Source organism: Sycon ciliatum, chromosome 5 (genome assembly GCF_964019385.1).
Source record: "Sycon ciliatum chromosome 5, ocSycCili1.1, whole genome shotgun sequence".
NCBI lineage: Eukaryota > Metazoa > Porifera > Calcarea > Leucosolenida > Sycettidae > Sycon > Sycon ciliatum.
The window spans coordinates 16013386-16038043 of NC_088647.1; the positions used below are offsets into that span (position 1 = coordinate 16013386).

Consider the following 24658-nt stretch of genomic DNA (forward strand, 5'->3'; position numbering starts at 1 on the left):
ACTTTATTTACGACCTTGACTGTTGCCATGTTGACAATGGCGCTCACAAGTCACCCAAAAGGGTGAACGTCGTACTCATCGCGTGCGTCGTACAAAAAGTCGACAAGCTCTATCTCCATCCACGTGTGCGTACCACAATGTGTACAAAAATGATTTTTACCCGCCATATACGCACAAAGGTCACATTTGGATCCGGTCAACCCTGCTCCCCGAGGTGGGTTGACCGGATCCAAATCCGAAGGATCCGGATCCGGATCCGGATTCGACCAATCGAAAGGGTGCGAATCCAGTGGATCCGGTGGATCGGGATCCCGATCCTACCAATCGAACATGCCCTTACGTTCTGCGAACGTGCTCAGTACCTGATTCAGGCAGAGCGGCCACGGTACACAAAGGCACACAATAAAAACCTTGGCAAATTCCGTTGTGACTCAGAGTTTCATGGCTGAACCAATCGGTTTTTATTGTGTGCCTTTACTAGACTTTAGCTTTATGTAATATTATTAGGGCTGAGGCGGGTAGCATTTTCTTCGGGTATCGGGTCCGGGTAGTTTTCCACGGGTAGCACGTGTACCCGATCGGGTAATGTTTCCATGGTAAGACCACAATGCACACCGGCCCCTTCACTTACATGTTACACACTGGGTAGACATGCGTGAGTTACATGTATTTGTACACGTGCACTGTAGACCTCTCTCTGTCTACTCTTTCTACATGATGTCATCTGCGACTTCGGGTTTTCGGGTACGATTCTGTACCCGACTACCCGAGGTCCTCATGGGTAGCACGGGTACTCGACTTCCCGTGCACACCACTAAATATTATTATATTAAAATTAATGTTAACCCTTTGCGGTGCATCAGTCCATATTGACTGATATCTTTTTTTTAAAGTTAATATAACTCGGATGGTGAGCCAATTAAATAATTTAATGTCTCAGTACTCCTTGTCAGTTTTGTGCCATTTTGTCGCACTCGCTGACTGTATAAGATCTGGTTACGTTGGTGGACAGTTACCGGTAGTCATAACTCGTAACATTTTGTCCTTCTTCTTTTCACAAAAGTTAATATACCGTGATGTATTTTTACACGAGTGAGCATGAGGAGTGGCACTTACTTGTACAGACTCAGCCATTTGCCTTGGCCAGTGCAGTATCGCTCTCTTACTCTTAGTCTTACTTGCATCACACTGCTGAATCTGTACTCTACGCTACAGATCCAGTACATGAGTGACCGTGTAGATCTACTACACACAGTGACACATCCACTCAACTCTACAGACTCCATGATCCACTGCACCACACACTAGCGTAGTGGCTTAGTGCTATGTCCACCTGGTCCGCCATGACCAGTCTGCGTCACGACTCAAGCAACTATGGACTGTCTGTATGTCATGTACTACTGCAGTACTACTAGCTGGCTAGCTGTGCTGCTTGAACTGGCCTGCTGCTTGCATGCTGCTGCCAGTGCACTGGGCAGTAGTCGGACTGCACTGACTGACTGTTCTTGCCAAGCCAAGGCGATGCCAGGACAGAATACAAAAATGCCAAGACACTCAGTGCGTAATGACAGTCACTGCTCCTCGAGGAGAAGTAAGCAACGGTTCTCTAGCTCTGGCTGAAGTGAAGGTTCAGTTGCTTTTCTGAAGTACTAACACCATCTAGCTTTTCTCCATAGCCTGTAACTAAAAGATGTCCGCTCCCTCCCGCGGTTTTTGATCTTGCTGTGAAGTCGTCGCTATTGTCTGAGCAACTCCGCAAACCTTTTGTTTTGGCGAAACCATGAGTGGCTCTTGCTCGTCCCCCGATTCTGGCGATCCAGATTGCGCAGGACAAAATGATGGTAGCGGTGGCCTAAACAGTTCGCTTACAGCTCTGCAGTGGTTACACGGAGGGCCAATCTCTAATCTCCCCACGAACATGGTGATGATGGAAGTGCAACCTGGTGTTGTTGCGCCTGTCGAGCCCTGTGTTTCTCCGCTGAGCGGCGGAGGAGCGAATCGCAGCGTTCGACGGAACACCTCGTCCCAGTTTGACCCGCTAGCCAAGCTGCCGACGACAGATGACGAAGAGCAAGCGTCTCGAGGTGACGGCAGGTCGAAACCGCCTTACAGCTACGCTCAGCTGATCGCCTTCTCCATCAACGGTTCCCAACACCAGCGCCTTACGCTTAGTGAGATCTATGCGTGGATTTCGGAGAAGTTCCCGTTCTATAAAGAGGGCCAGTCACATGCGTGGAAAGTAAGGTGTTTCGAATCTACTCGATTCCGTTAGCCAAGCATGCAAATTATTAGAATCTCTTTTGCCTTTCCCGTGCTGTGTCCTGTATTTCCGACGTGGTGGATTGTTATCAATAAGATATATTTACAGCTTGCGTTCGTTGTTTGATTGTACTTGTACTGTTGTAGCTGTGTGCCAGGAACAAACGCACTAGTGCAGAGTCACTGACAGTGATATGAGTGATTCGTAGACTACTGTCGTCATGTAGATCTACCGCCACCACTCCACTGGTTTTCACTGCTCGACAGCTGGTGTGCTGGACAGAGCTAGACGTAGCGAGCGGCTTTTCGTTTTCATTTGGAGCGATTGCAAATGCTGATAGCTAGTGTCGCGAGGCCTCGAGGGGAAACAGCAGTCTCTGGCCCGGACCAGTGCCGCGCTACTATCCGTGCTCGTACTCGTAGATTTACCTACCACGCTAAACGCTGACGTGACAATCGCCTTGCAATCTGTTGTTGATTCCGGACGCGATCGATCCCGTTGATTGTGTTGCCCTTTTCACGACACGAGGTTCTTCTTGACCCTGTCCTGAACGCGACTGAAGAAGTGTCACGGGCCCTCACCCGCCACGAGCCATGCTGGCATCTTCAGGAGAATCTTCTCTGCTCGTCCTACTGGTAGATTGCGCGCAAGGTGTAGCAAATAATTGAATTCGAATACTACAATACATGTGATTAGAAACTTACTGAGGATCCCACTGGACGCCAGCTGTCACGAATCCCCACAATGACTTGTATTCACACTCACATCCAAAGCGAAAAGATGTTTTGAATTTTCTCCTGTTTTCACCCTACTACTATCAGCTATATGTGTACTAGATAGCTTCTAGTCTTCCTTCCTCCGTTTTAATCATCCTGCATTCCGCATTTTCGACATTGTCGTGCTGCTTTCTTGCGCTCCCTACAGAACTCAATTCGCCACAATCTGTCCTTGTTCAAGTGCTTTGTGAAGCAACCACGACCAGCAGATGACCCTGGAAAGGTGAGCCACGTTGTTGGATGGATGAACACAGGCGGGTTCGTGCTATAACTTTGTCACAGCCATGTCCAGTTATCATACTCCATGATCCTCTTTCCTGTTCAGTTGATGTGTGATGCTAATAGCGTGCAACACCACGGCAAAGGATTCACTGTATGCTGCTTAGCTAGGAAGAGCTAGAGTAGAGGGCTGAGACTGAGAGGGGTACATGCAGTCATGCAGCTCCAATGACAACGTGGCTGATGGCGCGATACTACTACGGTACTAGTATAATGATAGTCTGACATCATCTGAAAAACTGTGAAGCAATAATCTTTCTTGAAAGCTGTTACGCCAATAATCTTTCTTGAAAGCTGTTACGCCTGCTCCATGAGGCATGCCGCTATGCAGTGTGCAGTGTGCATGCGCTCAACACCTACACGAAATACATGCAGTTACTGTGTGTGTGTGTGTGTGTGTGTGTGTGTGTGTGTGTGTGTGTGTGTGTGTGTGTGTGTGTGTGTGTGTGTGCCACTGTGTGCAGTAACTACTAACTAACTGCAGTAGTACTAGCACCAGTACTAGCACCAGTACTAGCACCAGTACTTGCACCAGTACTTGCACCAGTACTTGCACTGTCTTCTGGACTGTGATTCTCAGCCAGGCAATGCTGCTGATCCTCAAGGTCGGGGGGGGGGGGGGGGGTTATGCAAGTACATGTAACATGTCTCTCCGCAGTCAGCAACTATCTAATGTCGTAATGACAGCTGAAACTAACTTCCAGCTGAAATGGCCCAATGGTAGCCAGTGAGTTTCAGAGAATGACAGGGACTCCTGGAAGGTGTAGCACGGTTGCCATGGTTGCCTTACCTTGCCTTGCATGTACCCTAGTAGTCCAGGTGTCAGCAGTTTGGTGCACTGTGTGCTGTTGTGCTGTTGTGGGAGTTTCCACATGTCCACGACTGGACCACCAGCACCACCACCACTGCGGCCCACTGCACCTGGCACCAGGCCCAGCGTGTGACTCCCAGTGAGCGACCCATTCTCCCCAGCACCACACCATGACTGGTATCTGTGCGTGCTTGCGCGTATGTTGTGTGTTCATGTGTTGGCGTGCCCACAGTATGGCAACCACGCTAGGGCACAATCAGCAATAATCACGAGCTCTGTATTATGTTTTTCCGGGCCAGATTTAGGCCAGCTTAGCTGAGAGAAAGCGGGATTTTAATAATAAAAAAAGAGAATAGATATGGGTTGCGAGGTACCCAGTGAGTTGACTCTGACTGCTACATACCAGCTAAGATGACACATTGTGTTGAAATGCAGTCAAGTTATCTGTTCGGCTGGCACTCAGGCTATTGCCCATCGATAGCCTTGTGACCACAAGTTGCAATCGATTCGACACAACCCATGTAATGAGTGTTTTACAATTTTAGCTCAAGGTATACTGAAAGCAGATTTTCGGGCCTCGGCAGCTCATAAACTAAAAAAAACGAAAACGGGGAATGGTTATTATCAGTGCTGTTCCGTGGAGCTATGTATGTTGCGTCAACTCTAGTCCTTAACCTGGCTTTGCTGTGACTGCTTTCCTGATGTGATGGCTGTGTAGGGTTCCTACTGGACTGTTCAGCCGGACGAACTCTTCGACGGTCGATCCGGATACTCGCGAAGTCGCCACGCCAGTCGCCGTATTGAGCGTCAAATCAGCCGGGTTAGTCTGCTAGCACTGTAAAACCGGGAATTTTCGGTGGTGTAATATTTTCGGTATTTCCCAAAAATCAACGGCTCGGTAGCGCGAAAATTTCGGTTAACCAATCGTCCAGATCCAGAAATGTATTTTGCACACTGTGTGGCATGGCATGGTGGAATTTTAGGTCGCGTTTTATTTTAGGAAAAAATTACCTGTGCCAAAGTTACCGAAAATAAATCTCCGCCAAAATGTTCTGGTTTTGCGGTAGTGTACCGTGGTATTATTGTAAAGGAGCACCGGTAGGATCAAACCTTGGGTAGCTGTCAGAAAGAGTGTTAGTGTGGACCCGTTGCATAGCACAGTACTCGGTAAACTTCTCGTGTGATATCCAGTGGTGGATGTGATGAGATTGCACCTACCACTAACCCAGTTGGTGTTGTGCATATTTGGGCCGATTTGCAAGTACCGGTATTGTTAGAAACATGTATCCAGGGGTGTGCTCGGCCCCCCAACTAGGGGGTGCAACGGGGGTGCACGGGAGCCGAGGGGAGCCCCCCCCCCCTGGCAATTTTCTGCAATTTGTTTGCAACCTTTCTTGAATTTTAGAGCATATTTGCGTACATTACAATTGCAATTACCCAGATTGAAAATTTTTGGGGGGTGCACGTGCCCCCCGTGCCCATCGCCAAGCACGCGCCTGTGTATCATGTCCAACGCAACCCTGCAAGTAGTCGTTGATCATACTAGTACATGTACAATTGAGAGGACCTGGCTAATAGTACAGTTTTTGACGGCCTCCATCTTGCCACAAGCGGCTGTCAAAGAAAACTGTACACTTGAAGATGTACAGTGTTAGGCGTCTATTGATTTCGCTCTGAACTGCCAGCCACCTCTCTTGTGTAGCCAGGATGGTTGGCTGATGCACGGAGGCATGGGACTGCGACCTGAAACACGGGCATGCCGTTTACTTGCATTGCGGCTGACAACTGCAGAAAGCTAGCACGTTGGGAGATGTAGGTCGTACCCTGTACTAGTATCACGTTGCCACGTCACGTCCTAATATGACGTACTGGCATGTGCTTCAGACTCATTACGTGTGGGTGTGCTGTGCACGCATGCATGCACCCCCTGAGCAGATAGAGCTCTCAACCACGCGGTGTTCAGTGGTTGTAATTATTATTGCAATGGCATGAAGACAGTTTCGACTTTCTATTTCTCTTCCCGTTACTTTAATCCTATCATGCATTCAACTTTGTAAACCATATGAACTGAGTGGGTGATCGTTGTGTCGGGTGCACTCTGTGTGCGTGCTTGAGATTCCCCGACAACTTTGGTGCCGAAACCCGGGAAGTTCTGAAAGATGGCTTCGAAGTTGGATGGATTTATTCGCCCGTATCGGGGCAAACAGGACGACTTTGATGAGTTCTGGGCTAAGTTTCTGGTCTTAGCCAAGGCCAATAAGTGGGCCGATGACGCTGCCAAGGCTGAGCATCTTCCGTTGTTCCTGAGTGGACAAGCCTTTACGGTTGTCACTCAATTGTCTGACGAGGACAAAAAATCGCCGGCAAAAATTAAATCTGCGCTGGAGCAGGCATTTTGCCCCACGCCTGGTGCTGCCTACCGTTCATTTACGTCAAGGGCTTTGCGGAATGGAGAGCCTGTGGACGCGTACCTGGCAGATTTGAAGCGCCTACTTACGCTGTCTGGCCATAAGATTGCGGATAATTCAGATCCCGTGCTGATTGAGCAGTTCCTGAGTGGGTTGCCAGCTGATATTGGTCACCACGTTCGTATGGCGTCTGCTACGCAGAAGCTCACTGTCACTGATATGGCAAATCAAATCAGAGTCATGCAGGCATCCAAACTCCCAGAATCCCATGGTGCTGTTGCTGCTGCTAGCTCTCAGCCCAAGAAGTCGCTCGTGTGTTACCAGTGTAAGGCCGTGGGCCATGTGAGATCACAGTGCCCGAAGCGTAAGCCCAGTGTCACCTGTTATGCCTGTAAAGCGAAAGGGCATATTTCCAAGGACTGTCCGAACAAGAGTCGAGTTGGAAATGTCGCTGCTGGTCACGCGCCGCCTGAACGTACGGATATTTGCCTTGCTCTGGCAAAATCGGATGGAGACCTAGTTCGTGTAGCCGTGGACGTACAGGAACCCAGTACTGGGTCTAGTACGTGGACGCGTTTTGCCTCTGTGGTGGATTCTGGCTGTACTCGCACACTGGTGGAGTCGGCTGTTGTTGACCGATTGAACCTATCAGCTGCAGTTTCTCCCTGTCAGGACAAGCTGTTGTCTATCGACGGAACACCACTTACTATCCTTGGCAACGTCACGCTACGTGTGCAACGACTTGATGGAGCCGTCCATTTGCCTCGGATCACTATTGATTGTCTCGTTGTGCCCAACTTGTCGTCCTTGAACACGGACTTCCTGATTGGCACAGATACCATTGGCAAGGTCGGTGGCCTCACTCTACGTTACGACGGTCTAGGGGGCACGCTGTCCTCAGTTGTGTTTGGTCAGCAGGCAGGTGTCGCTGCCGGTGCATCTCCCCAACCCGAATCTGAGAAGCCTAACAAGCTTTCTCGTCACATCGATGTTACCGAGTCCGAGTCGACAGTCACCTTGAAGGCGAATGATTGCCTAGCTAACTGGTCGAATGAGCGTGGTCATTGGATTGCTCAGTGGTCGTGGAAGGGTGGCGTTGCACCCGAGCAGCACATTGGTTCCGGCATTGGAGAGTACTCGCGGAAGTCTCTAAGCGTCAGCGAGGAGGAGCAGTTTGCTTCAGAAATGAAGTTGTGGGTGGACAATGGATGGCTTGTCAAGTACGACTCCGAGGCATTCGGAGAGCCTGTCGCTGTCTTGCCGATACTTGCCGTTAGTCAGCAGCACAAGGCATCCACGCCGGTTCGGCCGTGCTTGGACTACCGTGCCCTGAATGCCTGTCTTGTGTCCCACCCCGGTGTCACCGCTCCAGCTTGTGACGCGAAACTTCGTGACTGGCGCAGACGTAGTGCCGACAGCGTTCTTCTCGACATCCGGAAAGCCTACCTGCAAGTTCGGATCCATCCCACCCTGTACAAGTACCAAACCGTTGTGTACAAAGGCGAGTTGTATACCATGACCCGCATGGGATTCGGTCTGAACGTCGCGCCAAAGATCTTGGACATGATTGTCCAATGGATTACCCGTGATCACGCCGACGTTGACAACTATGTGGACGACCTCTACGTCCCTACTGCCCAGACCGACATCGTCCGCCATGAACTCGCCAGCTATGGGCTTGAGACGAAAGAGCCAGAGCAGTTCGCAACTGCTCGTGTGTTGGGCCTACAGCTGTCCTCTTCTGATGTCGAAGATACAGTCACGTGGGAACGTCGTGCTGGTGTTGACCTCAAGTTGCCAGAGTCACCAACTCGTCGTCAAGTGTTCAGTTGGTGTGGCCGTGTGATTAGTCACTACCCGGTATGTTCCTGGTTACGCCCGCTGTGCAACTACATCAAGCGGCTTGTCGGCGAGAACACATCGAAATGGGATGACCTCGTACCGCCTCATCTCGTGCAACCATGTCGTGAGGTCGAGTCTCGTGTCCGTCAAGACGATCCTGTGCATGGTGTCTGGTCTGTGCCCTGTGATGACACCACAGTGTGGCACGTTTGGTGCGATGCTTCTGGCCTGGCCATGGGTGCGGTTCTGGAAGTCAACGGCGCTATCGTCGAAGACAAGTCCTGGCTCAGACCTTCCGATGATAAGCGTCATATCAACATAGCAGAGTTAGACGCCGTCATCAAGTCGCTCAACCTCGCTCTGTGTTGGCCAGTGAAGAACGTGGTCTTGCACACTGATTCGCGTACAGTCCATGGCTGGTTGACGCAGTTGCTGAACAACATTCGTCGTGTTAAAGTGAGTGGCCTTCACGCTACGTTGGTTCAGCGTCGTTTGCAGATCATCGACGATTTGATCACTGTATCTGGCATTACAGTTGACGTTGAATGGGTCCGCTCAGAGGACAATATTTCGGATCAGCTAACCCGTGTCCCTACCTGGTTCCGTGTGCCGGACAGTCCTAAGAAGCCACAGCCTGATGTTGCAGCAGCCGGTGTTACCGTTCGTGCTCTCCCACCTCTTGCTATGGGTGACATCGCCACTGCCCAAGTTGCCGACGAGGCGATCTCGTCCGTTAAGGCCCAGCTTCTCTCCGGTGAACCGATTCCCAACTCCAGCTACAGCAGAGTCCGAACCCAGCTGGTGATTGAGGATGATGTGCTGTTTCGCAGCGTGAAATCGCCTCTCAACGATGTTGAGCTTGTGCCTGCCCTTCCCCAGAGTCTTACTGCCGATGCACTTGCAGTCGCCCATACTGTGAGTGGTCACGCCGGTTGGGAAAGTATGTGGCGTCTACTCCGTAGCCAATGCTATTTCCCTGGTATGGCACAGCGCTGCCGTGACTACGTGTCAGAGTGCACTACCTGCCGTGCGGCAAATCCTGCTCAACCTTGTCTACCGCAACCAACGCGACCTGTAACTCCCGATGGTCCCTGGCGTGTTGTGCAAATTGACACGCTCGAGCTTGGTACCAACAAGTCTGGCCGATATCACTGCGTTCTTGTCTGCATTGACACCTTCACCAAGTGGGTGGAGGTCGTCCCACTTGTTCGCCATGATGCTGAGTCTGTCGCCGATGCATTTGTTAGTGTCTGCACTCGGTGGGGTCCTCCCCATGTTATCCGCTCCGACAACGGCACCGAGCTTCACAATGCCCTGATGTCATCCCTCTACAAGGTATTTGAGGTCAACGTGTGTTTTGGCGCAGTTCGCCACCCCCAATCGCAAGGTGCCGCAGAACGGTTCAACCAAACGCTGTTGACCTTGGTGCGGAAGGTCCTCGACGAGTCCAGTGATTGGCAGGTTGACCTAGCTATGCTCCTGTACTTCTACCGCAACAGGCCCCACAGTGTCACCGGTGTCTCACCTATGCAAGCAATGGTTGGCTGGCAGCCCCGCAGTCTCGTGGTGGATGCTACCCCAACAGATTGGTCGTTTCCCCGCTGGACGGAGGAAATACAGCGTCGCGCCTCAGCCATGTACGATCTCCTGGAATCAGAGTTGTCGTCCTGCGATTTTGTCGAGGAGCCAACTCAAGCGTTCTCGGCTGGAGAGTCTGTTCTCTTCCGCCGTCCACACCGGCACCAGAAACGACTCCCCGAATTCGAAGAAGGTTGGATCGTCAAGCGAGTCGTTGGTCCCTCAACTGTCGTGATTGGCCGTGGCACAGCAGAAAAACTCGTCAACACAGAGCTGCTGAAGCCTGCTGGAAGTCATTCCAGTCGTATCCCTGAGCCACTAGATGTAGCTAGTATTATCGATGACGAGCCGTTGGACCATGTGCCTTTGGCTGGTGTACCTGATGACACCGCTGGTGGTCGTCTTCTCCGCGACAGAGCCCTGCTCCGTGAGCCTAGTAGGTATGGCTCTTGAGACCACTATGTTCTCTGCTTTGTCCGAGTTTGGGTCTGACTCGTGACTCTAATTCGTGTTTTGGCCGTCTCTGACGATTGACGTTTAATAGTGTGTGTCATAAATTTGGTTCTTTTGTTTTGTTTTCTCAATTTATTGGCTCCTATTCTGCGATAATTGGTACTGTTTTTTATCTTCTTCTCCTCATTTTTAGTGACAATTGTCACTAGGGGGCATGTACTAGTATCACGTTGCCACGTCACGTCCTAATATGACGTACTGGCATGTGCTTCAGACTCATTACGTGTGGGTGTGCTGTGCACGCATGCATGCACCCCCTGAGCAGATAGAGCTCTCAACCACGCGGTGTTCAGTGGTTGTAATTATTATTGCAATGGCATGAAGACAGTTTCGACTTTCTATTTCTCTTCCCGTTACTTTAATCCTATCATGCATTCAACTTTGTAAACCATATGAACTGAGTGGGTGATCGTTGTGTCGGGTGCACTCTGTGTGCGTGCTTGAGATTCCCCGACAACCCCCACCCAACCCCACCTGGAGTATTCTTAGTTGATGAGAAAGACGGGTTATAAAAGTTCTTCAGCTTGTGCTGTCTCCAACTTTGAAGAGGCTAGTATTTCTCGATACAGTGTATCCCGGTTATATTTTCACATTCTAGTGTTGTACTCCAGCTGGATACTGTGTTGTACTCCAGCTGGAGTATACTGTGGACCACCGGGAGCTAGTACCAACCTAGCTCCCCGACTTGTTTTACTCAAAGCCCCACATTTAAGTGAAGCATTTGCAGGCACTAAAGAAAAGTGAAGAAAATCTTTGAAACGTTCCTATTTAGTGTGGACTCGGCCTGCGTCGATTTTCTTTTACCAGTCTGGTCGTTCTTTCTTTTACCAGTCTGGTCGTTCTTTGAAGCGTGATCTTACTGTAGGGAGTTGCCCGGCATTGGCATGAAACTTGGCCCGTGTCATATAGCCGGGCAGCATTCTGCATTGCTAATTTCTTGCCCAATACCACCATGCACACGCTGACATACTCGCATTTGGACGTGGCCGGCACAACTTTGCGGCGGCCTCTGTTCATAACGCATTGCGCCACCGCCCACCGCCCACCCCTTTACCAATAGTTACTTGCATCTGCCTTTTCCTTGAAGCACTAACCGAAGAATGCGAACGTCTTTGCTTGATGTGTTCCTCAACACGCCAGGTGATGCGGCTGCAAATGCGGTAATTTTTTTATATACATTTTTATTTTACTAACCTGAACCATGTGAGGTGACAAGCAGTATGTCTCAGACTCACTAACAGCATGGGTTGTGTGCGTTCCTACCCCCATCCCCCCCCCCCCCCTGCCCCCTTCTACATTCCCCCAGCATGCGTGTCAAAGTTGCAAACAGTAATGTCATTATAATGATTGGCTGTCACTGAGGTAATGCAGGAATGATATGATTAATAATGACAAGAGTACTTGAAGACTGGCGTGACGATTACGCATGGGGATGGATCTGCTATGGCGAAAACCATTGCTTTGGATGTGGCATGATGTGTGCAGCTCCACTTGAACACACTAGTAACTCTTATATGCTGCATCGCGACATGTAGTGCAATCCAGTGATTTTGTCATCATAGCAGCCACTCGCCCCAGTCACATACTAGTACGTGCTGCATCACTGCATGTGGTGCAAACCAGTGATTTTGTCATCGTAGCAGCCACTCGCCCCAGTCACATACTAGTACGTGCTGCATCACTGCATGTGGTGCAAACCAGTGATTTTGTCATCATAGCAGCCACTCCCCTGAGTCACATACTAGTACTAGTAGTACTCTGCCGCTTACATGCTACTGTAAGACATGTAAATATAACGAGGAAGTAAATCTAACGTTTGAACGGGTGACATTTCTTCGTTATAATAAGTTCTGTTGAGGTTGCAATGGCACATATGTGATATGTGCGGATAAGCCTGAAGACTGCAAGATCGGTATCCTATGTTCTCTTTAACCTATGGATTTTGGACAATCGTTAAATTTGCGACTCGTTATAATAACATGTCTAACAGCATTTCTTCTGGTGCTCATGCTTGTGTGCAGTCTCCGTCTCCGTACCCGCCGAGTCACGCTGGGAATTCTGGCTGGGTCGAAACGCCCAACATGGACATCCCGGGGATGTCGGGACAGGTGAGGGCCGGAGGTGCTGTCCTTACGGCGACATCAAATAATTAACGCTGAACGCCATTGGTCTATTGCGCTTGCAATGGTGCTGGACGCATTGCTTTCTTATCGGCTAGTACCCATGCAAATGCATTCAGCAGGGGTGAAGCAAGTGCTAAAATGTCGTGTTCGAATACTGAAGAAACAGTTTTCATCACAGCCTAGGAGCTGTGACGCTCGTTCATGATCCACAGCAAGAAGGCAGCAATGCCTGTACCTATGGTGAAGTAAAATATAGATAACATAACGCGAGCGAGCTTCGAACACATTGAGTATTTCCTTATTTCATACTACACAAGCCGGGGTGGTATGTCATGCTTGAAATACACATACTATACAAGCCGGGGTGGTATGTCATGCTTGAAAGCAGTCAGAAAGGCACTTATATGTAAAACTGGTTGGTAGTGCAACAACACTCGCCGTACAGTCTGTTTACAATCTTGAGGAGGTTTGCTACAGTTTTACTTTTTGCCACACGGTTTTATTGTCGCTCAGGTTCATCACTTTCGTAAACAGACGCTCTTTTTTTGGTCAACTAAGTTGAACTAACAGAGAGTGAAATGCTGATTCTGAAGTTGTGGTCACCATGTCCGTTCCTATTGATGTCATGGTTCATTGACAGTAGACTGAATACGGGGGAAAATTAATAACTATAGCTACATTTGTGGCCTTCAGACTTTTGGATCAGCAGTGAGCCGCACCTTTTATTTCTCAGAATATTTTCTGAAGACCGCTACTTGTCATCAATGTACAGAATTTCAAAGAGGTGACTACATATTGTTTAGTATGTACAAGAGAGAGAGAGAGAGGGGGGGGGGGGGGGAGCTGTGTTGCAACTCCGAGTGTCACGTAGTCGCGATCATCAGGTCGATTGTTATTAATTTTAGTATGATATGTTTACCAAAGCTGGTCCTTCCTTTTGTGTATTTCTGCTTGGCCCTGTAGTCTTTATCATCAGGACTGGGATTGGCACCAAGCCCCATTTCAAGGAGCCCCGTCGCAAGCCCATACCTGGCCAGCGGTGAAGCCTCGCCACTGAGAGCGCCACGTCAAGGTACGTCCATGTTTACATGTAGCTGATGGAAACCAGCTCACAATTCACTGTGATACTGGTCGGTTCTGATTCGGCGAGTAGTGAGCGTGTGGTGTAGGCCGCGGGCTGGATCTATCCAATCTCGTTGCTAGCCAGGTGCCACTATTTAATGCCTGCACGTATGTATGTTGGTACAAGCATGTGCTCGGTTGATTGCGTTTGCAACTGTTGGCTTGTTATCTAAACCTTCCCAGGCACTCAGTCATGCACCCCGTGCACACCGTCACACAAAAGATCACCGCCTTTTCAGATAAGGAACAAATTATGCATGGTTGAAAGGAGAGAGAAAAATGAGAGAGACGCGAGAGAGAACTGGCTGCGCCAAGAAGAGCGAATGCAAAACCGCTGTCCCTGGCAAAACGTGCGCGTACAAGTGCAGCACAAACGAGACCAGCGTACTACATGCAACAAATATGGGTAGCGGGACGCAACCTAAAACGATACCAGTCTCCCCAGAAAGGTGCGCTGCTGCGCACAGCCCGCGTATCCATGGAAAACATGGTGCAAAACAAATGCAGAAATGCAGAAGCAAAATAAATAAATAAATCAGAAATTCGAACGACAAACAGTAGTGAGCAGGACGAAGACAGAAAGATCAAAGATGAGGAAAGAAAAGTGTTTGATCTGTCAGTGGGTGCTTGCACCCGATACGGGGTGACAGTAAACCCTGTCAGATAGTGACACATCGTAGAGTTATTCTGCAGAGGGACTTCACTGAGCAAGAATATAACAAACCACGTAAGTAACTCCAGCAAATCGTGAATAATAATTGTAAATGCATACACAATGTTATCATAAGTATTCGAACACCATAGTTCCCTTTCACCCCTCCACCTGATAACATTGGATGGGGCATACATGTAATGACATACAGCAGGGAAGACAGATGCCTAGCGATAGCGAGCAGGGGGCTGCAGAGAACCACGGGGACGTAATGAATGACCACCAACCAGATGATCAGATGGGGGGGGAAATGTCCAAGCAAACCCAACCATCATCATCACCATCATCACGAGGACCATCAACGCGAACATCGCCAACATCAGGCGGGGGCACTAGAGGAGCACACGGCACATCAGGAACAACCAAACCAACATCACGCTTCAAGAGCTCGACATTGACCACCTTTTCCTGATGACGACCTGACTCAGGATGCACACGGCAAATCACAACACTGGCAGGACCAATAACATGTTTAACTGACCAACCAGAATCGAACGGGGGCTGACGTTTCTGGCGACGATCAGGGTTACGCAATAGAACACGATCACCAACAACATACGGACAAGAAGGCGACTCAACAACAGGCGCAGGGGCGTGCTCTGCAACAACCGCCGTCAAATAGTCGTGAACCCGAGCAGCCTTATCACACACACCATCAACCCAAAGAGAGGACGAAAGAGTAGATGGTATACCGTCCACAAATAGAGCACGAGGCTCCCAGCCAAACATAGCACGCATGGGAGAAATCTTCAATTCACTATGCGGACGAGTACGGTAGAAGAAGAGGAGAATCTCTAGCTCGGCTAGCCAATCGGCAGCAGTATCCAACACCTTGCGAATAAGAGTGAGAATAGTACGATTGAATCTCTCGGCGCCACCCTGTGACTGAGGGTGACGGACCGCACCAGTACGAACGCAAACACCAAACACATCCAACAAAGAAGACACAATAGCATTGCGGAACTCATGACCATTGTCGCAACGCACCACACGCGGCGGACCAAACTTCAAACAGAGACGCAGAAATTCCTCTGCAACAGAGCGACCATCATGACGCCGCAAGGGTACCACCTCGACCCAACGGGAAAACATATCGACAACCACTAACACACAATGGTACTGACCGGTCTGGTTGACACCGAGCTCCAGTGTATCGATCTGGACAATGTCCCACGGCTTGACAGGAACGTCATTCTGAACAGCAGGAGCTGGTGGACCACTGCGGGGATTGGCAGCCTGGCAGGCCTGACAATTACGCACATAGGCCTGGCATAGCGAAGACATACCTGGAAAGAAACAAGACTGACACAGAGAACGCCACATAGTTTCCCAATTGCCATGACCTGTATTGGCATGAGCAGCAGTAATCAAAGCGGGAACGGTGGATTGCGGTGCAACAGGAACCAGTACCTCACCGTCGACGGGGTCACGCCAAGTGCGACACAATAGACCATCAATAACACACAACTGCTTACGAAACTTGCAGAATGACGGATCAGAAACAGAGACGTCACGAGACAAATCGCGAATAACGCTCTGGATAGCATCATCAGTAGCTTGACCAGACTTCAACACGTCAAACTCCAATGGATGTGAAAGTGTAGAAGAGGGGGCAGAAGCAGCGACATCAGCAGAAGAACACAACTTCTTAGCATGAGCAACCCACGGCTGCGGAACACGAGTCAGTACATCAGCATGATTCTCAGAACTTGGCACCCATTCCACTGTGACCGAAATACCGGATGCCTCAATCAAATCTGTAAAGATCTGCAGACGACGTTGAACCAAGACATGTTGCAAACCACTAACTCGCACCCGTTCAGTATTGCGCAACACAGCCTGGAGCCAACCAAAGACAGTCTTAGAGTCTGTCTTGAGCACAACAGAAGAGACATTCCAATCAATAGCCAGCTCGAGGCCTTTCAAGGCAGCATTCAACTCAGCAAGATTGATATGACGCCGGTCGTCCTTTGGCCGGAGCCAAGAACGATCTTCCAGAACAGAACCATCACACTCCAAAACAACACCAATAGCAACATCAGAGGCATCGCAATGAACAACAAAACCAGAACCAGTAGAGGAAGAATGCCACGTACCATGAGCAGGATCCTCTCGCACACAACGATCGGACAGTTCCTGGAGGAACCGCTGTACTTCAGGAGAGACAGGCTTATCCCATGCGGACTGGCCAGACACGAGGCGCTTCAAGAAGCTGCAGGCCGGACGAAGCCAACAGCAGACGGGATAATGGCTGAGCGCCCGACCGCACCAACTGAAGAGTTCCCGCTTCGTAGTCGTGGGTGGAACAGACAGATCAACACCCTGCCGACGGGTCCACAAGACTTCACCCGTGGCGCTAGAATGGAGCTGCAAGCCCAGAACACGGGCATCAGGCAATGGCTCTGCAGGCTTGGTCTCAAAACCAAACGCAGCAAGCTGAGAGGACACTTCGGCAGCACGGTCACGCGGCACGTGGATATCATCCACGTAGTTGTCGGCATCGACCACGTCACGCAAGACCCACTTCACTATGATGTCTAGGAACTTGGGGGCAATGGATAGACCGAACGCCATCCGTTCCATCACGTAACGCTGGCCGTCGACGAGGACAACCTGGTATGGCAGCAATGATGGTGCGACATGGACCTGTAAGTAGGCCTTGCGAATGTCCAGGAGAACGTACTCAGATGCAGGTCCAGCCTGCCGCCACTTCCGTAATTTCTCACCACAGGCAGGTGCTTCTGAGCCAGGATGTGAGATGATGCAGGCATTCAGCCTGCGATAGTCCAAGCAAGGGCGAACTGGAGTGGACGACTTGTGCTCCTGGACTTGAGCAAGGAAAGGCAGCACACACTTGGGCTGGCCATGTTGGTCCACATCATACGGCTGCAGCCAGCCGTTGTCAATCCAAGTCCGGACCTCCTGCTGGAACAGGGTCTCCTGCTCATCAGTCAGTTTCGAGCGAGAGTACTCGCCTATGCCACAGCCAACGGGCGACTGAGGCTCGCTCCCACTTTGCCATTTCCAGGTCAGCTCCCATCTCTTACGAGCAGCGTCCCAGCACACTTGGCCATCATCCGTTGCTAGGGTGACATTACCCTCGTCATCTCTGGTAACTGTCACATGCCCATATGGATGGTCATGGGTCGACCTCTCGGGTGGAGCTGCAACTGGGTCAATGGTCTGCGGTTTCGTGCCAAACGTCACACCAGTGAGCACGCCATGATCATACTGGACGTCAACACCGCCCAGTGCGGAAATCAGTTCCAGGCCAATGACCAGATCTGAGCCAACGGCATGCAAATCAGGGACGATGAGAAACCGACTCGTAGTGCATGGCAGATAAACAGCATCATCGAGTCTGGACACCTGCAGCGAAACTTCACCCTGGATAGGCACACTGTTGCCGTCAATAGCCGAAATTGCCAGTTCGGACGGACGGACATCCACATTCAGGGCCTCCACCAGCTGCCGGCTCACCAGGTTGCGGCTGGCGCCGGTGTCCACGACTGCCTTAGGGCGAGCAGACTGTTCTCCCACAGCAATATCCACATGGAGACGCGGCAAAGAGCATGCATTCGCATCAGGCACACAGAGGCATGGATCAGGCGTGCGCTCAGGTGCTGCGGCCTGCACTTCAGACTCCTTTGCACGCCAGGACGTGTCAGACTGCTGGCGGGACTGGCGCCACTTCTTGTACTCCGGACAGTTTGGCTTCACGTGACCTGTCTCATCGCAGAAGAAACAGGTCAAAGCTGGCCGCCCACCACCATTGCCATGACTTCTGCTGCTGCCAGAACTCCGGTTTGCGGGACAATTGCGCGAAATATGTCCAGCCTGATTACAACGAAAACATAAAACATTCCGGCTGCGTTGGGAGCCAGCAGCCGCAGCGCCAACCGGCTCTTTCGGACGAGATGTACCCTCCGCGCTCCGCAAGCGACGGACATACTCAATACAGTCAGATACAGACTCCATGGAACAATTTATTCGCAACTGGCGTTGAAACTCCCAGGGCAAACCAGCAACGAACTGCTCGATGACTACACGGTCTTTGCCGTCACTCGCGACTTTCTGGCCAGCACCAACTAGCAGTTTCTTCAAGTCTGCAGCGTACCCCTCGACGCTCTCATCGGTCCGCAACGTGCGGGCACGAAATTTCTGGAAAGACGCAGCAGGCGTCGTACTGAATGCACTTTTCAAAGTTGCTTTCACCGCATCCGGGTCAGCTTTGTCGGTTGACGAAAGCTCGTCCCACACCAGGTAGGCCTCGTTCTCCAGAAACAACGGTAAATTGTTCATCTTGTCTGTGCTCGAACTCCACTGCTGGAGGTTCGCTAATACTAAAAACTTAGACCAGAAGGCCTCGAAATCATCGCCACTACCACGATAGGGTTTCACAAACGCCTCGATACGCCTGGACATTCTCACAGGGTTTCGGGACCACTTTGTTATCTAAACCTTCCCAGGCACTCAGTCATGCACCCCGTGCACACCGTCACACAAAAGATCACCGCCTTTTCAGATAAGGAACAAATTATGCATGGTTGAAAGGAGAGAGAAAAATGAGAGAGACGCGAGAGAGAACTGGCTGCGCCAAGAAGAGCGAATGCAAAACCGCTGTCCCTGGCAAAACGTGCGCGTACAAGTGCAGCACAAACGAGACCAGCGTACTACATGCAACAAATATGGGTAGCGGGACGCAACCTAAAACGATACCAGTCTCCCCAGAAAGGTGCGCTGCTGCGCACAGCCCGCGTATCCATGGAAAACATGGTGCAAAACAAATGCAGAAATGCAGAAGCAAAATAAATAAATAAATCAGAAATTCGAACGACAAACAGTAGTGAGCAGGACGAAGACAGAAAGATCAAAGATGAGGAAAGAAAAGTGTTTGATCTGTCAGTGGGTGCTTGCACCCGATACGGGGTGACAGTAAACCCTGTCAGATAGTGACACATCGTAGAGTTATTCTGCAGAGGGACTTCACTGAGCAAGAATATAACAAACCACGTAAGTAACTCCAGCAAATCGTGAATAATAATTGTAAATGCATACACAATGTTATCATAAGTATTCGAACACCATAGTTCCCTTTCAGGCTGACAAGAGCTGAGTGCTCGCAGGTTATAGAGGACGCTGGGCTGCCTCAGGTATACGTATCAAAGTAGAACTCGCAGCAAACACGTTCGCCCTGTTTCACTCTTGAACTCTCTCTGCTTTTCGGCTCTTTCTCTTTTGCTCCAGATGGTGTAGCGTTCAATGACCCGGCTGACTTCACCAGTATTCAGGGGAGAGCATTCTTTCCGCCGCAGTCACCGGTCTTTGAAAACACAAATCCTACAGAGCTGCAGCGAGAGCAGCAGTTTGCTGCTCCTTCGCATCACCTCTCCATTCCTACACCCATGCAGCTGTCGAGGGACAGGTCTGGCAGCGACCCAGGTGGCTTGCACACAAACTCCATGTCAGGCAACGCACAGGCAGACAAGCGCCACACTATCGGCAACCCAGAGGCATTCCGGCAGGTAGGTGCTGTTCCAATTGATCTTCCTGGCCTAAATATGGTACCGCAACGCGTCTGTGTTGGTCAGGGCAGGAGATGAAAGATACGTGTACATGGCATGTACATACTGCTTCAATGAGCTTGTGAGCTGTGCTGATCTCCACTCCCTTGTTGTACATGCCTCTCCATATGGAATCAGGCACCCAGTCCTAAATCGGACTCCTGAGGATGGAACATTTCTAAAAAAAATTGCCATTTAATATTGAGAATGTAATACGCAGGTGGCATCATGGTTGGAAAGCCAGTTTGGTTGAAACCCTTATGAATTCGGCGAGCCGCATAACTTGGAATATGGTGGTTGATGGAATACCGGTAGCATTGTATATAGAACAACAAGTAGTTTCCAGCTTTGACCGTGCTGCGTGCAAGAGGATCTGATTAGGGCTGGCATTAGCGACCGGTCCAGAGTGCGCACAGAAAATAGTCTTCATGCTCACCCTGGCCGGTTTCGAAAGACAGGTGGTTTCTAAGGGGAGTGGTTGTCGTGGCAGGTGTTACCATGGTTACTGTATGATAGTCTCTCATGGCCTCATTGCACATATATGGTGGAACCTCCCTTGGTGGACACCACCCAACCAAGTACACGTCCACATCCAGCACACATCTGGTCCAGTCCCAGCTATTCGTGATCAAGTAGTTGTTATGCATCCAGCCGGTTAGTCAAGCCCCCTCCGCATGCATGCAGGGCAAGCTTGCCTGTTCGCTACTAGGGTGTCTATGATTGAGAGGTCGTCCTGTGATTGTCATGCTTGCGTGTGCTCAGGTGCTCGGTGCTCACCGCCAGTCCTATGCAATGCATGGCATGTTCGGCAACGGCGACACTCGGGGAGCTGCAGCCGCCATACCCAGTCTGAACCTAGACGAGCCCTATCCCACGGCGCCGTGGAACGGCTCGCAGGAGATGAGGACGGAAGGGTTCTCGATGGACAGCTTGGGCACGTCGCCCCGCTCGATACAGCGCAGCAGCTCTGCCTGCTCTTGGAACGCAGATATGGACAACCTACGTCTGAACACGCCGCTGACGACAAGCGGCGGTAGTCGGACTAGCCTCAACCAGCAGCAGCAGGCTATGGTGATCGGGTCTGGAGTGCCAGCGTCAGCGTCCAACAACGGGCAATCCGAAGAAGTGGGGACGCTGTCCATTCCTACTATTCCTGGCTTGACTTCGGCCAGTGTGAATAGCATTCTGAACCGGGCCGTCGAAGAAGCATACAAGAAAGGGGATCTGGAAGGGCGCTCCATCAAGTCGGCCGATCAGCTAGCTCAGGAAATGATGAGCGACGAGGGTGACTCACAGTTGTTTGGTACCTGGCAATCAGGCAGTGCAATGCTAGTGGATGCGTGCTCTACGGCATACCAGCAGCTAGCCCACGCTAACGGTCTGCCGGACTTCATGACGACGCCAGCGTATCCGCCGCAGCACCTGTCTCCCACGGGCTTGCCTCTGCAGAACCGCAACGGCCTGACCGTAGCGCAACAGCACGCTCGTTCTCACTCCACGTCGCCGCATACCGGCCCGATCGAAGTGTTTGTACGGCCCCCGTCACCGGCCATTGGTGACCAGGGGCCGGCGACTGGACTTGTAGTGGCACAGCGAATCTAGTGGGCCACCAGTGACCACTCGTGCACTGTTGCCAAGATATATTCGTAATGTTAGATTATGTTTGCTTGACCCCGTTTGGTTTACGTTGATTGTGCCTTCCTAGAGCCCAGTGTTCCCCGATGGGATTATGGGCTGTACTGCATGACTCCAAGTTGGCAACAATCAGAATAATGACTCCTGTTGAGCAACGCTTTCCTCAATTGATTTCCCGCACCATCATAGCTTATCCAAAGAGCCCACCGACATGGCATTGCCCGGACTCATTCAGGCAGGCTGTGCTGTGCCTGCGTGAAGTGGGCCTCCATGCGTTGAGTCCTGCTACTTTCTCACTAGATGTTGGCACGTTCTCAGTGTTCCCGGCATTCCAGCTTCGCTAGATGCGAACAATTTTGCGCGGTACGGATGGGAACCTACATGTTCCTCCAGTATACATGTAGGGGAGCCTTGACTTCACCGGCCTGCTAAGTGACTCCAGTCTTTACTGTTTAGTCTGCCTTGTACATGTACTTGCATGGCTGCATGCTGTGCCCGGGTGGGCTGGTCATTCAATCTTTGTACTCAGCCGTACGCCCCGTTGACGGTCATTTCTTTGAAAAAGTTTCAGCCTATCCACAATGTTGCTATCCGTTTCGCTTTCTTTCCAGTTTGGCGCCTATGCCAGCACGTGCGGCATGCACCGCTCTGCCCTGGACTGGAGTCCCCAGTGGTCAAATGTCCACTATCACCTCCAACAGTTGAATTTTTCTTGACTAATTGCATGAGCTTCTGTGTACATCCAGCCTGGATGATGTATGCAGCTCACGATAGCGAATCCCATAATTCTCCTATCTCAGTTCTGTTGTTCTCCCGTGTTGAGTGCATATTAATTTTGCGACCTGGATCCAGCCTGCTGTGTGTGTGTGTGTGCGCGTGCGCGCGCGCATGTCCGTTTGGCAGCCTAGGGGTAAGTGGCTTGATGGACATGTATGGCTGTGTGTAGCATGCAGGGAGTCGTAAAAGTATTTTTACGATTCCCTGATCCCTGGCCTGGTGTGTAGTCACCACATGTCACATGCCCAGTCACGTACACATGGTACACACACGCATGTCAAGAACATCCCTGTTACCACCAGTAATATCGGTACAGTCATGTAGTGTTCAGAACTGACTCAGTGAGGACCATGTGCATGTACAGTCTATTTACTTTTTGACGTTTGGCGAATAGTAGCACCCCAGACCCCCCCCCCCCCCCCCCCCCCAGGCCCTAGCCCTGGTGCAAATGATTATGTAGCTGTGCGTACATGCATGCCTGCATACCTCTTTCGCTACCAAGTGGTCATTGGCAATCATTCCCAATTAGTATACATGTAGCAGGTTGGTGATGATGGTGGTCCTAGTATTACTACTAGGGATCTTGCTACCCAGCTAAAGTACCAGTGCATGTGCGGGCACAGGTGCTTCTTATCAATTACATAACTGTGGTCATTAGGAAGACTTGGTCTAGTACTCATGTACATGATTGTGTACGTGCAATGAAAGAGTACAGATAATGGTTTTAATATAAATAATTATTAGTATGTATCACTACCAAGTCATTGTAGTGATGGACTGCAGTCAGTGGAAAAGTACGTACTTCACTCGTCAGCCAAGTAGTACTAGTAGTGCTAGTTCAGGGGTTCATGCTATTCAGGTCTTTGAAACTACTCACAGTAACGCATTACTTTGCGCAGTGGATATCATGGAGCATTGGATCATGGAGGCGACTGCGCACACATGCACATGGCATTTGTAGTGTCCAGTTTCCCCAGATGTCCCCATTCCGCTCCCCCTCCTGCTCTGTTGATCGCTAGCTGCATGCTTGACATGTGTCGCGAACGCGATCGTAATTTCCATAATTATCACTTAGACATAAATTTGTAGTGCTACAGTCCATTCATAAAAAAATGGGTCCTGGCTCTGGCGAGCTCCCGTATTTGGCGATTTTTCGTGATTTCATCGTACACAGTGCAGTGCTGCGAACTTTGAAATTTGAAAAAGGGTCCAAAAAGGGTGCCTGAACTGGGGTTCGAACCGCAGAATGCACTGTTGCAGGCGGGGTCAAACGGCCTGGATTTTGATGGTTTTTCCCAATTCAGTGCTTTTGGGGCAAAACCTGGCCGAAATCCTATTCTTGCTATGGCTTGCTTTTTGGACAAAAAAACTTCAGAAACATAATTGGAAGAGGATTCCATATGGGATTGCAGAAAAAAATTCTAAAAAAACTCAACGTTTGACCCATTTATGGCCAAAAGCTAGAAGTTCATTTTTTTCTGAATGGACTGTAGAGCCTACTTTTTCTGACCTTGCCGCGCTCCTTCCATATTCTGAATGGCTATAGGCATGCGCAGTATGGTACGCGCGCATATTAGGCATGCGCGATCTTGGCCCGTATAAATTAGGCATGCGCGTTCCTAATCAGTCTCTCCTTTTTATGATCACCAAGATTGACCTCGTGTTCTTATGGCTCTTGTGTGAATCCAAGTTTGCAGGCAGCTCGCCTTTTAGAGCAAGATGTCATGAGTGGATTGTTTGTAGTGCAACTGGCGCATGGCATGAGTATTGTTAGATCAGGGTCACAGGGTAGTCGCACGGCGACATTTTTGGTGCCGAAACCAATACTGATGCCGGATATGGTGTGAGACCGAGAGCAGATATGGCAGAACCAGACTCCATCAACGCCCAGGCGAAGACGAAACGGAAGGTGCTGCAGGCCCACGTGAAGTTCTTGAAGCAGCGCTCCGCTGAGGCCAACACATTGCTGTCTGGCACTCCAACTCCGGACGAGATAAGTAGTCTGATTACTGTATTTGCTTCTACGATAAAGAAAGGCGAGGAATTGTTCGACCTGTTTGCTAATGTGGTATACGACTTTGAGGCTACAAAAAAGGGTGATAAAGAGAAAAAGAAACACGATGAGCAGTATGTCGATGTGGTTGTGGAATTAATTACGGAATGCAATGATCTATTGGCACAGTTACGAGGGAAGTCAGTCCAGTCTAAAACAGCATCACCAGTGGAGATCATAGATCTGACGAAGGTCATGGAAGCCA

The 24658-nt window shown here is 50.3% G+C and overlaps 1 protein-coding gene across 1 annotated transcript; it reads left to right on the plus strand.

The window, feature by feature from the left end:
• The first annotated feature begins 1500 nt into the window (after window positions 1-1500).
• On the plus strand, window positions 1501-22470 carry LOC135817815 (forkhead box protein O-like). Its single transcript, XM_065331092.1, has 7 exons — window positions 1501-2239; window positions 3185-3259; window positions 4845-4946; window positions 12489-12575; window positions 13554-13662; window positions 19672-19949; window positions 20751-22470. Exons 1-7 carry the CDS (start codon window positions 1781-1783, stop codon window positions 21588-21590), a joined length of 1950 nt encoding a protein of 649 aa, XP_065187164.1. The 5' UTR covers window positions 1501-1780; the 3' UTR covers window positions 21591-22470.
• Window positions 22471-24658: the final 2188 nt, after the last annotated feature.

Coding starts and splice junctions, on each gene's coding strand:
- LOC135817815 (XM_065331092.1), top strand. CDS start 1,781: ATGAGTGGCTCTTGCTCGTCCCCCGATTCTGGCGATCCAGATTGCGCA. Junction 4,947..12,488: donor TTGAGCGTCAAATCAGCCGG/GTTAGTCTGCTA, acceptor GCTTGTGTGCAG/TCTCCGTCTCCGTACCCGCC. Junction 12,576..13,553: donor TCCCGGGGATGTCGGGACAG/GTGAGGGCCGGA, acceptor TTGGCCCTGTAG/TCTTTATCATCAGGACTGGG.